General features: G+C 46.9%; 1 protein-coding gene across 5 annotated transcripts; it reads left to right on the forward strand.

The window, feature by feature from the left end:
- Positions 1-783: 783 nt before the first annotated feature.
- On the forward strand, positions 784-14,818 carry LOC135370922 (scoloptoxin SSD14-like). 5 transcript variants are annotated; one of them, XM_064604841.1, is made up of 13 exons: positions 784-896; positions 3,187-3,324; positions 8,004-8,228; positions 8,650-8,772; positions 8,849-8,946; positions 9,814-10,009; positions 10,229-10,392; positions 10,451-10,655; positions 12,458-12,533; positions 12,626-12,816; positions 13,213-13,450; positions 14,295-14,408; positions 14,476-14,818. In XM_064604841.1, the coding sequence occupies exons 2-13, from the start codon at positions 3,290-3,292 to the stop codon at positions 14,620-14,622; spliced, it is 1,812 nt and encodes a 603-aa protein (XP_064460911.1). In that variant the 5' UTR covers positions 784-896; positions 3,187-3,289; the 3' UTR covers positions 14,623-14,818. The 5 variants fall into 5 exon arrangements, with proteins under 5 accessions (XP_064460911.1, XP_064460913.1, XP_064460908.1 ...); XM_064604838.1 differs by lacking the exons at positions 784-896; positions 3,187-3,324 and adding exons at positions 6,198-6,327; positions 7,711-7,862; XM_064604840.1 differs by lacking the exons at positions 784-896; positions 3,187-3,324 and adding exons at positions 6,232-6,301; positions 7,711-7,862.
- Positions 14,819-15,564: the final 746 nt, after the last annotated feature.

Genomic DNA, 15,564 nt, shown 5'->3' on the forward strand with positions numbered 1-15,564 from the left:
TTTTTTATCCGATATGGCCCGATTTCACACTGTTTGACGACTCCTGAAAGAAAACCCGATTTTTACTCCCGATGTAAAAAACACGTGCAAACCTAACAACCAACAAACAAGGCCCTAAATATACTCAATCAAGGTGTGAGCTGTCCTGGTTTCATAAATTTCATTTTTGATGGCCTGTATTTAAAACCTGAAGTTTCATTAACATGTCTATATATAGTATGCCATTAAACTTTCAATTTCACGCGCCAGTGTTTTCTGTTCTGCATTCCGTTGGGGAATTCTGTTTACCACATGTTTGTTGCATTGTTCACATACACAGATTTCTGTCACATTTATGTTGGTTGTGAACTTCTAGTATGAAAAACTGCATTATGCAATATTTTGTGAGAGTTTGTAATGCGCGGTCACTTTTAACGTAAACGGCCTGAAGTAACTCAATAGTAACGTAATTACGTTTGACAGGCAACTGTAACTGTTGAACTTTTCGTCTAACTTCAATACTTTCAGAAAGTGTTATCAATGATTTATCCAGACCCCTCCCCACGCTCTACACGCCCTACTACCCAAGAGGACGAAATTCTGGATAAACCACTGAGTGTTACATTTGTTGAGAAACTTACACAGCTCGGCCCTAACCGTACAGATAGTGGTCTTCTTAACAAGGCAAACTGCAATCATCCGACGCTTACGACATGACAATACAAAGATTGCCGAAGCGTGGAGTATCAGATGATGGTGCATCGTGTATAAAGGTCGTTACTCCATGTGCGCGCACCTGGCGTTGCCTTGCGTGCCCGGTGGTACCATTGCCCTCTGCTTTTTCTTTTTTTCTCTCTCCAACAACGAGGCGTGCAGAAGACATCAGTGGGACGTCACTCTATATCACGTATTCCGAGGTGAGACAATTTAGTACACTCTCCACGAAAATGTCGCTGGTTTAACATGCGCAGGGCTGGGGAAGTTACTCCACAAAGTAAACTGTAGTTACGTTTCAACTAATTAGTTACAAGTTATGTTACTGTGTAGAATGTATGTAACTCAGCTGCCAACGAAGTTACAAGCTATACGAGAATGTTACTTTCGAAAAGTAACGATCGAGTTACTTTCAGGTTACTCGCTAAGTAATGCGCACTAATTGCGGTAATTCAGATCTCGATGCCCCAGTGGGGGGTGCACGTTTTCAAATACAGTAAATCATCATAACGAATTTATTTGAATAAACGCTCTATTCCAAGTTTTACGCAGACCCGGCAAAAATGCGCGCATTTCGAACCGGGTTATTCCAATTGTAGTTCGTTATCCAATTCAATTCAGCTTTTTATTTTTTATGTGCCCATAAACAACCTAAATGGTGTACCTAATGGTGCGTATTAAAAATAGATACATAATGGAAAACAATACATTAACAACATCCACGATTGTGTCAAGAATTAAATGGTAGATTTGAGGGGAAGAAAATGAGCCGTGATTAGCGAAGCATTGATATGATGAAGATGGATGTGATTGAAGTGAATCGAAGAAACCGCACTTGGAAATGTAAAATAAAAATACCGCTGAGTTCCAAGAGAACCGTAAGCACACTTCGATACCGACTCCGTATCGCTGTCTGTCAATCACAGCAACCTGACATCAGTCGCTCCTTATCATGCTTATCGTGTTTTCGAAAACGTTACTACTGATATGATTAGCGTAATATCTACCTTGGGACGTTGAAAGAAAGGAAAACGTGGCCATGACATATAGTAACATATCGTAATGCCGATATGCCTATCATAAAACAATTGCTTTGTTTTCTTTTGTTTTTTCGATCATTTGTTGTCTTGTCAGGTCTAAGGAATTCCGTGCAGTACAGGCGAAATCTAAATGGAGTATTCGCTCGGAGATCGAACAGCGTCGGCACGCAGCGGAGAAACGATGAACTACCGTAGTGTGGATATAGATAGAGTCACTAAATAAGCTTATTTAGTGACTCTAGATATAGACTCCTCGCGTCGTCCGCGTGCTTTTACACGTTTATTCTGCGGTTAGTGCAGTAGGTAGAGCATTATACACACGATAGACTGCCGGAGGTGAATATACACAAGAATTACGGAAAAGAACCACCAGCTACGAACAGCGGCCGGCGTGTTATCCGCACTAGAGACATTTAGTGACTCACACTAGAAAGGTGACGGTGTCGCCACCTATACGTCCATCTCGCAGCGAATACAACCAGAACGTGATAAACGCAATACGAGCATTTCGTCATACGATGCAATGAGATTAATTGTTCTCGTTGCTTTGGATGATATCTTGAGCACATGATGGATGAGAGACCATGACGACGGGTCAAGGTGAATGTGTATACGTGAATACGTATACTATCACCTGCACTTTTCTTGCGATTAGTGATGAAGTATCGACTGGGTAGGCACGGACCATTGCCAAGAATTCACGTAGAACATGCACTCTGAAAAGAGAGGGTAAATTTTAGTATTTGTGTGGATCCATTGCTACAAACCACTACTCGAGAAGCACAAAACACCTTGCCTGCACCTACAAAACGCCTTGCGATAGTTGACGAGGAACAGATGGCACGACATGTGATAGCTCGCCTTCTCGTATAAGATAAAGAGAATACCGTATACCCAAGAAGCACAATGTACTGAAAGTCGAGTGCAATAGGGGTGGACGGGTAGGTGGAAGGCCTTGAACACACTCGTGAAACTGAAGTACTCTGATAAGACACATACCGACCACCCCTATTGCACTCGACTTTCAGTACATTGTGCTTCTTGGGATATCTACAACAACCGCCACACTTTATTGTGACGCGGGTGATAAGGTATTAACTGTTCCGTTGTACATCCCTACTCCGGGACCCTTGACAGTGTCAAATCCCGTGAAACTTCTCTCACAGTTCACTCGCAAACACTGCCACGAATGTAACCCGAGAACATACGCAATGCACATTACGTGTGGGTAATTAGCGTGAGATAAAAAGGTCATACTGTCAATGACGTGCATCTGAGCCAACTGACAATCGCGGAAAAGAAGAACTATGCCGTGGCTTATATAGCACGTACCACCCTTCGAGATAAGTTGGCGGCTATATATTCTGGAGGCTTTGGGAAAGCAGTCTGCAGTCATTCGCTTATCCCGTCTTGTTCCTGTCTGTTGCTGCTTCATAAATGTGTTTCGTGACAGTGAATTGCACCAGTTATTATCTACGGAAATCTGCCGACGTTCAACAGCATAAAGAGGAGACGAGGACGCAAAGAGTTTTCTTGAGGAGTGACAGGCCTACATAATGGACACTGGTACGCAAGAAAAAAAGAAATATAGGTAGGTGTGCTATATTAACAACAACTACTACTACATGCATGACGATGGGATGAGGTGATTGGCGTGTACGTGGTGTACCCGACAGTTATCGGCGAATAGAAATCACAATGTCAATTCCGCACGACGGTCAATCAACATGGCGTTGTTCGCTGCGGTGGCGTTTTACGGCGGTTTCACGGCGGAAAAAGTAAACGGCCATTTTTCACAACCACCGTATTTCTGTATGGTTTTCTGATCTGCATCAACGACTTGCTGGGCACGTGCAGCAATTTATCTCTGTCATGTCCCGGAATGTCCCTCTGTATTCGGTGTTTTTCGATTAAAACCGAATGAGGCTGAATTCACCCGGCGTATGTTTTTCGGTTCAAACCGAAAATGCGGAACCCTATTTGTGTGCTATATTAAATACTGTCAGTGCCCTACAATGTTCTGTGCTTTCATAAAATCTTTCCGGAACAGCACGGCAAGCGATACTGCCCCGACGACCGTTTTATGGGCCGCGCATTCAAAGACGCGACCCACCCGGGAGCGGACCGCGTTATCGAGGGGCCCTTCTCCGGTATATGAAGGACCGGCTCCCGTTTGCCTCCCTCCACCGCGTACTGGGAGTTGAAGGGAGACCCGAAGGAGCCAGTAGGTCCATTTATTACCATCGATGATGTATAGTTTATGGGCACTTTATTCAGATGTAGCGTTATATTCTTTGCGTTACTACAAGCTGGGAGCGCCGGATTGGAGCATATTTCAGTTACGTGGAGATGCAGCTGTTTAGTTGCATCGAGTTCGAATCTGTAAGGGCGAAGTGCGTGGTGCGATTGAATTTGTCAGAGGTGCAAAAGTCGACAACATCCACTTCTTCATGCAGTTAAAGTTTCGCTTTACGTACATGTTGTAAGATAATTGACCGCGTAGCGTACTTGAAGTGATGGAGCACATATTAGCCCTCGATGTATGCAGCCGTCGACTGCTAAACAACACTGGGAGAACAAACTGGCAGAGAAAGCAGATGTATAGGTCCTCCGGAGTGGACACTGGAGAGACTGAGCACAGGTCCTCTTGATATTGACATTGAACATGCTTGGAACATGGTTTGCCATCAATTAACGAGCTATCTAACTCTCTTATTATCACTCCGCAAGGCCATGCCCAGTGGTGGGCAAAGTACCCGCAATTGCGCTCAAAGCAAAGTATACAAAATACCTGGCGTCAGTTGTACTTGAAGTCAGAACAAAGTACCACATATTAAGTACAAAGTAAAGTACGAAGTAACGTGAATTGTACTTTAAAGTACTCGCGAATTCATCGTCTCAAACTAAAGTTCTTGTTACTCGCCAATACACTGCAACTGAGTTAAGGCAGTAGTCTATAGGCAAGTTCGTACATCTTGAAGACGGAAAAGCTTGCAATGTATCTATTCTGTCGTGGCCAATGTTAACCGATCTCCCGTTTCCGTGGCTTCCCTCTGATCAGCGCTCGACTACCGGAGAACAGTGGAAATAACAATGGACCGGTCGACTATCACTTTGGGGGCGGTCGGTTGCAGGTACGGTATCGTTTACAGACCTCTACCCGAGAAACGTCATCATGACGTTGGTACACAGACTGAAACCGAAACCAATCGGAAGGGGAGGACTGGGTTCCATGAATGGCCACTTGTTCGCTGCCTCCTATTGAACGAAAAGTAGGACCGAAGGTCGCATCCCTTTCAGGGACCATCGTAATCCCCTCAAGATCGTGGCTTTCGTGCGCCAGCTTGTTCGCCCCTAGCTTCGAGCGTAGTTCAGCTCTACCAAATTGGTGGCGCTGTCGGACACTATGACGTCATTTGTTTACATACAGGGAGATCTCTATTGACAACACCTGTAAGAACAACAGCCCAAGCGCAATGAGGAAATCTTTCACGGAAGTCTCAGATAAGCAGTCTTCTTTCATGGCGCTTCAGCCGTTTTTTTCCCCACGTGTCCACAACAAGTGATACTACGCCAACACCCGGCCAGGCAAAAAAGAACACTCGATCGGTCTAATGTTGTTTCCGCTGTTCCCCGATAGTCGAGTACTTATCGTATAGCGTAGCCACGGAAACGGGAGATTGGTTAACAGTGGCCACGACAGTACATGCAATGCCAAAGACGTGACTGATAGGAACTATGAGCTATGTGGGTTGCGAATTTGTGCTTGCGAATATGCTAAATGGCAATGTTAGTTCTTTTTTTTTTTTTTTTTTGCAAATGCTATTTTGAATGTTAGCGCTTGCCCACGAGTACGAACTGTAATAGATGGCATAATCTCCCTTTACTGCTGCTCAGCTCAGGCAACCTGGTGGGGAAAAAAAAATCTTAATTTATTCCTCCTTCATGTCTCGGTATAGCATGAAAAAGGACGGCAGACTCCACTTTCTTGTTCGAAAATACTGCTTCTAGGCACAAAACTTAGTGATATTTTCAGTTTTTCTGTCTTTGTTTACAGTTGGGTATTTGAATACTTGATGAGAATGTACTAGGCAAAAATACTTTAAGCACGGTACAAAGTACACAATTGGAAATGTACTCGAAATAAAGTACAAGTACTCAGAAATGTACTTAAAGTAGTACTTGAGTACTTGGTACTTCAAGTATATCTCCCCATCACTGCCCGTGTGACATAGGGTTTCTCCGCTATTTGCGCTACAACCGCTCCGATTTTGAGTAGTCCGACCGTTCGAATGTTTTCCCCTTCCATCCATTCGGTGACATAAAATAACGGAAACAAATATCGACGGCAGATTGGAAAATGACGTGCAGACAGTGAGCACGTCGTCTGTGTGTGAGAGACAATGTTATTTCCGAAGAAGAGCACTCGCCGCACATGTGCACAAGCAGCTGTTAAATGTGCCGACACGTTGCAGTGCCAGCGGCTTGTTCCGCCTGAATTGTTCCACTTGCTTGACCCGTTCCCCAATTAATCCCGTGGCGACGAAGCCGCCGTCTCTGGTGCCTATGTACGGTAGCACGCTGCGTGTATACAGTGAGACGTCATTTTTCTGTGTTGCTGCATCATTTGTTGCTTCATTTGTTGTACGTGCGTGAAATGCAGTGTTTGAACGGTGTACGCCGAAGCGATGCTCCCCAAGCAGCACAATGTACTGAAAGTCGGGTGCAATAGGGGTGGACGGGTAGGTGGAAGGCCTTGAACAAACTCGTGAAACTAAAGACCATTGATAAGACACATACCGTCCGCCCCTATTGCACTCGACTTTCAGTACACTGTGCTGCCTGGGTCGATAAGAGTATAGCTTACGCTGCGGTAAGCCCATCTTGCGCTTTCGCTCGTCACATATTTGCGCGATACGTTAATTGTTACGAGATAAGTTTAGAACTATGGTGACCCGAGTGCCTTGGGCCTCCACAGAAATAAGAGGTCTCAACATGCTCGTAACAGCGAGGCAACAGAACAAAAAAAAAAAAAAAAAAAGACGCAGATAACACGGCAGTCAACTCTCAACTCGCGAATTCTAAAGAACGGTCTGGAACTGTTGATAGATTCTGAGATAAAAGATGTGCGCTATGCAAGTGTATGCCCTGTTATTCGGGTTGTCTTAGCAGCTCCCCAGTTGCCCTCACTCCGCGATTGCCCGTGGAGCGACCGTCATCATTACCTCTCCCAAATGAGGGGTAACATTTCAAGATTGAGACGCACGTGGTTTCTCAGAATTTTACCCTCTCCCCTGCGGAGAGAGAGGAGGTCGTAGAGTGAAATAAAGTACGAAACTTGGTCCAACAGAACGGTCATGCCAACAACATGTTCAGATCTGGTTTCGGTTTCACTCTGACGTAAACATGAGCTACCCAACCTTGGCCAATCACGACTGTGCTTTCGGTGGCCGTAGCTATATGGAGACGAGCGGCCTTCCGCCGCATTAGTATACAGCCGGTGGTAGTCACTGAAAGCCTGTGTTTGAAATCGTCTGCGGCGGTTGGCTTACGCGTACTTATGTGAAGGAGTGAGAGGAAGCATTAAGCAGGCCTTCCGTAATCTAGAGGGCGTTGCCGCGACCGAGATAAAGGTGATTGATGACCGTTTTGATATTTGGCAAAACGTAATCAGATAGATTTGTCTCGAATTTTGCTTGATTGGGCTCCACAGCAGAAACCGGAAGTTACCAGCAGTGACGTCATATTAGCGAAAGCGCCAGGCAAGAAATCAAACTCATAACTTATAAGTAATTATTTTCCAACTTAATTGAAATATTTTACACGATAACTGTACGCATCATTCGAAAGCATATGACATAAGCTCTACTCTTGGGTCCCGACTACCGCATTCATAATAATATAAATTATGCCCGCCATATATAAATATATAAAATGACATTCTTGGGTAAACATAAACAAGCCCTCTTCTGGATAGTGGTCACTGGATGTCCGAAGAAGACGAAAACCGTGCAGCATGATAATGTACGAGCCTTTGTCTGCGACGACGAGGTCGGATCATGTGTCTGGCAGCATGATCACTTACGAAGCGAGCCCTGGAGATTATGAAGAGCCTGAAATCACCAAGAGGTAGCAAGACGTATCCCATTCATGCACGTGGAGATTGGTTTTGTGTATTATAATTGGTATAGGGACATCGTAGAGTAAATGCATTACAAATGTTTAGGATCACTACGTATAAATCTACGGGTTGTGTGTCTTACGTTTCAGGAATTTATGGCGACCAGGATCTTCCAAATGCAACACGTGGTTGGCTCTTGTGGGCGTCGTACTCCTGGTGTGTTCCTGTGTGGCTGGTATCGTCATCTATGTGTTCCTGAAGGTCAGCTGCAAGGACTGCGTGGAATATGCAGCACAGGTGTCACCCTCAACGCTTGGAGTCTACAACCGGTGGGCTGTATCGACTGACGCTGCGCCATGCTCATCTGCACCGAGGTACGAAGACACAGCCGTACCTTCTCCTTAACGTGTTGAACTCCTGTTGACGAGACATAGGCGTAGTGTAATACTACCACACCTGAAAGGCAACCAGTGTGGTCTGTCCCTTGGGTCCTGTGTCCCTCCGCGTTCGGCCACTCTCAGGCTTCATCTTCAGTAGAGAGGTGGTGGATTCGATTCCCATTCCGGCGTGCGTGATGTTTTACGTGAAGGACACTGCGATTTGCGCTTTCCCGATCGCCCCATGCTTTTTATCGCCACCTGTCAATGGTGTGTTTGTTCTAACAGTCGGTTCGTCTGTCGTTTTCCCATTCGGTTCGATGTTGACTCGTTTCAACTGCTGCAATCTCTTCGTCTGTGTGTCAACGTGAGAGTGCACGAAAAAAAAAAAAGAATCATCCGAGGACACTGATTTCAGGCGCATCTTCGCGAAGAACGGGACACTTGCGGACGCCGCTGTGGCCACGCTCCTTTGCATGGGTGTTGTGCTGCCCCATTCGATGGGAATCGGGGGTGGATTCCTTGCCACCGTTTACCAAAGGTGAGCGGTCATCACAGTGTATTTTCGGTAGATCAGAGCCAGATCAGTGAGCCTATGCGACTGCCGAACTTTGCAGGAAGACTAGGAGAGCGTGGTCACTCATCGCAAGGGAGAAAGCTCCGAAAGCGGCACACAGAACTATGTTTGTTGGACAAGGATCAGCTTCCACGGAAGGTTAGTTAGTACTAGCAGAGAAGACAATGCAGTACGTCTGAACGCTAAAAGATTGCATTGTGTGGAATAATGTAATAACGTACGTTTTACTCATTACTTCAGACATTGCCTAAAGCCAGTATTTGCGACTTGCGCGTGGTATGTAGGCAAGGAAGCTCCTCCAAGCTAGTGTTTCTCAACCATCATTGTCACCGGCCTAGTCACTAACCATGGGGACAGAGTCTATAAGCAGTCGCGGATCCGGGGAGAGGGTGGGGAGAGGTGATCGCCCCAAATCATCAGGTTAAACATTAGGATTCCCTCTGTCCCATTCCCGCGCTATGCGCCTCGACAAAGAACCATCCCCCTCCCCGGTGGAAATTGATATTCTGAGACTGGAACACAGAAGAAAGGACAACACACAAGCTTCAAGTGCGCATAAGAACAATGAAAGAAGGAAGTCATTCAAAAGGTTAGCCAGCTGTAGTACTCGAACCCACATCTAGAACCCACACCCTCATGCTGGTCCAGGGCTCTACCGAATGAGATAGGCTACCCCCCCCCCCCTCACAGTGAGGGTGTGGACATGTCCCTGAGTTCAAGTGGAGCCTTTGAACACTAGCTGCTTCTAGGGTGGTAGGACTGTGACTTCTGGAAAAATGTGATGCTGAAGCAATGTCATTATTTGATGTAAGCATAATGACATTGCTTCAGCATTACATTTTGCCAGAGTCTTCTAGCGCAGTCCTAACAGTCTAACGCATTCAGCATTTACTTTCAGCATACTTTTATTTTGTAATGCATTACTAATACATTACAAAACCCCCCAACTCTGGTGAGCGAATGTGTTCCAAAACCCCAAAGCTTCACTTCTCATCTTCACTTCAGGTGCCAAAGCAATCGGTGTTCCAGGAGAACTGCGTGGCTACCAGGCCCTTCTGGAACGAATGGGAAGTAATCTTCCATGGAAGGACTTGTTTGAAGAGGCCATCAAGTTTGCTTTGGAGGGTCTTCCCGTTCACTCTCATTTGGCTGCGGCTTTGAAGGAGAAGGATAAAGCCGTATACGGTTTTGCCAATATGAGGTACTACTGTACCCTTGTTCCCGTACCGAGTTCAGTAGAGCGGGTGGAGGAACTCGATACCGTGAAAAAGCCTGAGTCTGGGCACCAGGGACAAACGACTTATGACTCAATCCGACAGGACAGGACAGTCGTTTGTGTCCCACCATCCCTGTTGCCCGTACTCGGTCTTTCTCAGTATCGTGTTCAGTATACATCTTTGCTGTTCATTTTGTGGTTTAGGAACCTGTTCTGGAACAATAAGTATAACGCCACGTTGAAAGAAGGCAGTTTACTGTTTCAAAAAGAACTGGGAGAGACGCTAAAAGCCATTGCTGAAAACGGCGCCGATTACTTTTACACCGGAGAATTCGCGAAGGAGCTCGCCAAGGAGGTACAAGAACAAGGTATGCAGTATCTTGTGGCGATCTCGCGCTTGTTCTCATTACTCGCTCGTTTGTGCAGGAGGAATACTCACAGCGGGTGATCTTAAAGAATACAAAGCAGAGTGGGTGGAACCAGTCACCGCCAAATTCCGAGACGGCCGAACGCTCTATTCAGCGCCTCCTCCTGGCAGCGGCGCCGTTCTCGCCTACCTCCTACAGATCATGGACGCCTTCAGAAAGTCTCCACACGCGTTTCTTGACGACGACGCCCTGACGCTACACAGGTGATTGAGGACTACTTGCCGTTAAGGTATCACTGCGGACTACTGGGTGTTGCAATTAAGGTGACACTGCGGACTATACTGGGTGTTTCACGAAGGTCCCCCGGCTCTGGTTCAGGTTCAGGTTCAGGCACGCCTAATCCCTTTTGCATCAGGGCAGAAAATATTTTTCACAGGCGATAGAAGTAAGACAGAAAGAGCGAAAAAGAAAGAAAAGACAGAAGAGAAGGAGAGAAAATGCAGCTGGGCTTCGTCTTGGGCACTGGCTAGATCTATGTGCTTGGCTCCTCAGGTGGATGTTTCGGTTTCAGTTCCTTGAGCTTCCGCGCGGTTATAGCCCGCCATAGCGCGGTCGCTGCTTCACATCTCTGCAGGAGTCGTTTAGTTTCCAGGATGATGGGTTCGTTGTCCTTCGAGGGTTCAAAGCCCAGGATGACCTCGATCGGTTGCGAGGGTCGTATGTCGTGAAGCGCTGTGCAAGATAATAGTACGTGTTCTAGGTCTTCGTTTTCTCCGGTGTCGCAGAGGATGCACTTCGCGCTTTCTTTTCCAAAGAGCTCTGCGAGTCTGAATAATTAGTAAACAGGTGGCGCTGTCGAGAAGCTTTGTTTTCAGTGAGCATCCCTCAGTCATCGGCCAAGAACTGAGCAGTGAGCGGCTCATTTGCACACGCTCATCAATTAATATGTAAACCGAAACCAATTAATTACTGACTATCCGCTGTATTCTCGCTAATTCCTAAGGGATTCATAGTTCGCTTCAACAGCTTTCGCAGCGCTTCCTGCACGCGCAGCGAGCGCGTGCCCAACGCATTGCCATTACTGCCCATACTGAAAGGGCCCCTCGAAGCTTGAGCAGTCGCGGATCCAGGGGGTAGGGGCGATCGCCCCCCCCCTAAACCGTCAGTTTATGCATTAGATTTCCCTCTCTCCCCTCCCCCACAAGGCGCTTCGACAAAGGGACCGCCCCTCACCCACACCTAGGGTCTGGATCCGCCCCTGAGCTCCAGGGATGTCCCTCAGGGCATAGTCAGAATACGACAGTAACTGTTGACGGCGGATTTTGTTGGAACGTTCTTACGCTGAAAGTTTCGTTCAGTAAAACAGAGGTTCCGAAAACGTCCGAAGTATAATTTAAAAGTTAGGAGTATATTTAGTTAATGAGCGTAGGCAAATGAGCCACTCACTGCTCAGTTCTTGGTCGATGTCTCAGGGATGCTCACTGCGAAAAAAAAAAAAATGATAGCGCCATTTGTTTACGAATATATACGTAGTATCCAGCCGGGGGACGTTCGTGAAACACCCGGTATATCGGGTCTTCACAATCCAACGAAATTTATGTAATTTCAATGACTGACCTCTCACCACTGTGTTCTCTCCCAAAACATTGGCTCTCTGTGTGACGGGGAAGTATCGTAAGATTAATTTCTAGTTCTGAGAAGTACGACATCTTACGTCTTGCGGTGCCCAATCTACAAACGCATCTGGCAACATCGCTCTTCAAATGTCATTGGTGAACGCGGAGCGGAGAGCGGAGACACGCGCTGTTTCTAGGAGACAGACGCAAGAGCTCACGTTGACGCGCCACCTATACTCTTGGAGAATCCGAAACTATGAAGTTGTGCGGGCTCTTCGAAAATCCGTTGAAGCGTGTAATGCTCACCGGTGGCGTCTATATTTTTGCGTGCTGTGTCTTTGAGCCAGGTTCATTTATAATAACGAAATAAAATATGCGCTACTTGTTTGTGCCGTATTGGCTCTTTAACTTGGCACTTCAAAGTGGAGTCAGTCGAAATTGCGTTACAGGTTCATTGAAGCCTGCAAGTTTGCTTACGGTCAAAGAGCCCATCTAGGAGACCCATACTTCGTGGACAATACGGATGTAAGAACCATACATTGTGACAGATGCTTTAACACAGGCCGGAGCTCCCGTTTGTGACATACCTGCACGATCTCGTCTTCGCATTTGCGTAGTTATTGAAGAACATGACTTCCTCGTGGATGGCGGAGCAGGCCAAGGCCAGGACTAGCGACAGTCAGACGTTCGACGACCCTGCGCACTACAGCGGCCATGAACGATTCGCTGAGGACCACGGGACTGCGCACGCATCTTTCTGGGGTCCAAACGGAGACGCCATTTCTGTTACCAGCTCTGTCAATTACTAGTAAGCGCTGATTAAACGTTACTTCTGTTCCCTTACTCTTGCGAAAACAGTGTGTTCGCTCGAGTTGCATTCCCATGGAATATTCTAGTAGAAGAAACAACAAAGAGAGGGAAAAAATGCTCAAGGGGAGGAAGTTCTGCCGCGTTTTACGTTGAGCATTCGCGAACACGGGACGACGCGGACGACGGTCCTGTCAGTCTTGTCGTCTGCTATGGAACGTGACGTTGAGCGCTCACCCTCCCGTGAGAGCAGAAAGAGGTGTGACGTTTTGCGCATATTCCGCTGAAGTATTCTATTGGGAATGTCGCTCGTCGGAATACGCCTTAACTGAAGAAAATATGAAATGCGTTCTTGACATTCCGATTCTGTCGTGTCGTTTTTGCTTGTTTCTCGTAGCTTCGGCAGTTTTGTGAGGACAAGCAGTGGTGTCGTGCTGAACGACCAGATGGACGACTTCTCAACGCCTGGCATCAGTAACGTCTACGGAATCGCACCTTCCAAGTCCAACTTCATTGAGCCAGGCAAACGACCGATGTCTTCCATGGCACCCGCTATTTTTGTAAATGCATCTGGCGGTGTTGATCTCATCCTGGGCGGTGCTGGGGGAGCAAAGATCACATCGGGAATAGCACTGGTAAATATATTCCACAGTGGTCAAAACATGAGGTTACTTCCATACAACATATTTTTCGCGTCAAATCCTGTTCTTTGCAAGGCTCAGCAATCTGAGCTATTTCATGCCATATATGTGTGCGTAATTGAAGGGGTTGAGAAATCACACGGATATGACTTTGTCTCTGGCAGGGTCTGTACGCCTCACTCCACGCACTTTGTACGCAAAAGTCCCACCTCCCACATCCTATTATTTTTTATGCTGCCGAGTTTTAAATGAAAAAATGGCTATGAAGCAAGCGCGCTGGTGAAGATGATCCATAATGTAAAAACCCCGAGACTCGTTTTTTTTACATTATGCGGTTTTAGAAATCTCCAATTTTCGATGACCCCGCCGACCGTGGTGCCAAGCAGTGCCGAGAAGCTCCATGAAATAGGAGGGAAGTGACGGTTTGACCGGTTGCTCTATGGTTCTACGTCATAGCGCTTCCGCTCATTTCCGCTTCCGTTCCGAGCGCTTCCCCGCGCCGCGTCCCAGCGTTCGTCGCTTCCCTGTTTACATGCGTCGTCATAAGAATGGGAAACTACGCACTTCCGTTGCGCTCGGTTCTACATCATACCGGGATCGGGCGAGGAGGAGGCGAGCCAGGAGTGAAAGGATGTCCCCACATCCAAAGTGCCATATAACTCCGTGACGCGTGAGCGCAGCGTAAAGGTGTTTCGACGAAGATGTTTGGTACCCATAAATTACATTTCAACCATGAGTTCGTGTAATATTCGGGATTGGATTCACAACCCCCCCTAGTCGTCAAAAGTAATTTTATGGCGTCCTGATTACCATCTCTCTTGCCTCTTGCAACCGTTAGGTGGCCATGAGGAATCTATGGCAAGGCGACACTATTAAGGAAGCCATCGATTTCCCCAGGATCCATCACCAATTGATTCCTAACAATCTTGATGTCGAGCGTGGCTTCCCGGAGGTACGGAGAGGACCTCGTTTCCGTTACAGTGCAGCTATTCACCGTGTCTTGACTTCTTGTCTTACAGGCGTATGTAAAGCGATTCGAAGCCAGAGGTCATCACGTCGAGCGTCCGATAGGGAGGTTCTCCATTATGATGGGCATCAGCCGCTACATGGATCGAATTCAAGCCAATGCAGACTATAGAAAAGGAGGCACAGTTGATGGAGAATGATACTGCGACTGTGATCGATACATATTGTACAGTTTATCACGCACTTGCACGAACTTGACGAGAGCTACGTTGGAACCACCGACTACTCGTGTCTCACATGTATTTATAATGAAGAATTGATTCCTTCACGGAGGGAGTGAAGTTGGACAAAGCTTGTGTCGGCTGCAGTACAGGGTGTGTGCAGAAAAACATGACCCGCATTTTTACATGTAACTCGTTGTCTACTTAGCCGAGGAACTTCCGGTGGCGCACGACGGCGTATTTATGCGTGCGAAAGCTACAAAAAAATCCTGGAAGCCATACTCAGTGTAAAAAAATAAACAGAGCGCGAAAACATGGGCTTCCATGCATTAGAATAGGGCGGCCATGACAGTGCATTGTAGTGCATTTCCGTCTCATGAGAGTTAGTGCAGGCACCGCTAGGGGTACTGCCGATGAGCATCCATGTGGGACGTCGTTTCGATTTATGCACCGATAGCTCCCCTAGCGGTACTTGAACACAACTCTCCTACGTGCACCATGTTGCCCTTTCACATACACCCTGTTGTCCACCATGTTGCCCTATTCTGATGCACGGAAGCCGACGTTTTCGTTGTTCCGTTTATTTTTTAAGCTGGGTATGGCTTCCACAATTTTTCTACAGATTTCGCACGCATAAATGCGCCATCGTGCGCCACCGGAAGTTCGTTAGTTAGGTAGGCAACAAGCTATGTGCCTAAATGCGGGTCATGTTTTTCTGCACACACCCTGTATTACGTGATGCGGTTAAGCCGCACTTTCCTGCAGGTGCGGCCGGGTTTGCGATGCGGGTAGCGAGACGAGTGCCGGTCCCATTTTCGACAATCGCAGGGGTAGCGCGGGTCCGATGTTGTACCAGTGTTGCCAAGTTTATCCCGCTGTCGGTTAAACTTTGGGTACGTTGGGCCCAATATCCCAAAGAAT

This window comes from Ornithodoros turicata, chromosome 10, assembly GCF_037126465.1.
Source record: "Ornithodoros turicata isolate Travis chromosome 10, ASM3712646v1, whole genome shotgun sequence".
NCBI lineage: Eukaryota > Metazoa > Arthropoda > Arachnida > Ixodida > Argasidae > Ornithodoros > Ornithodoros turicata.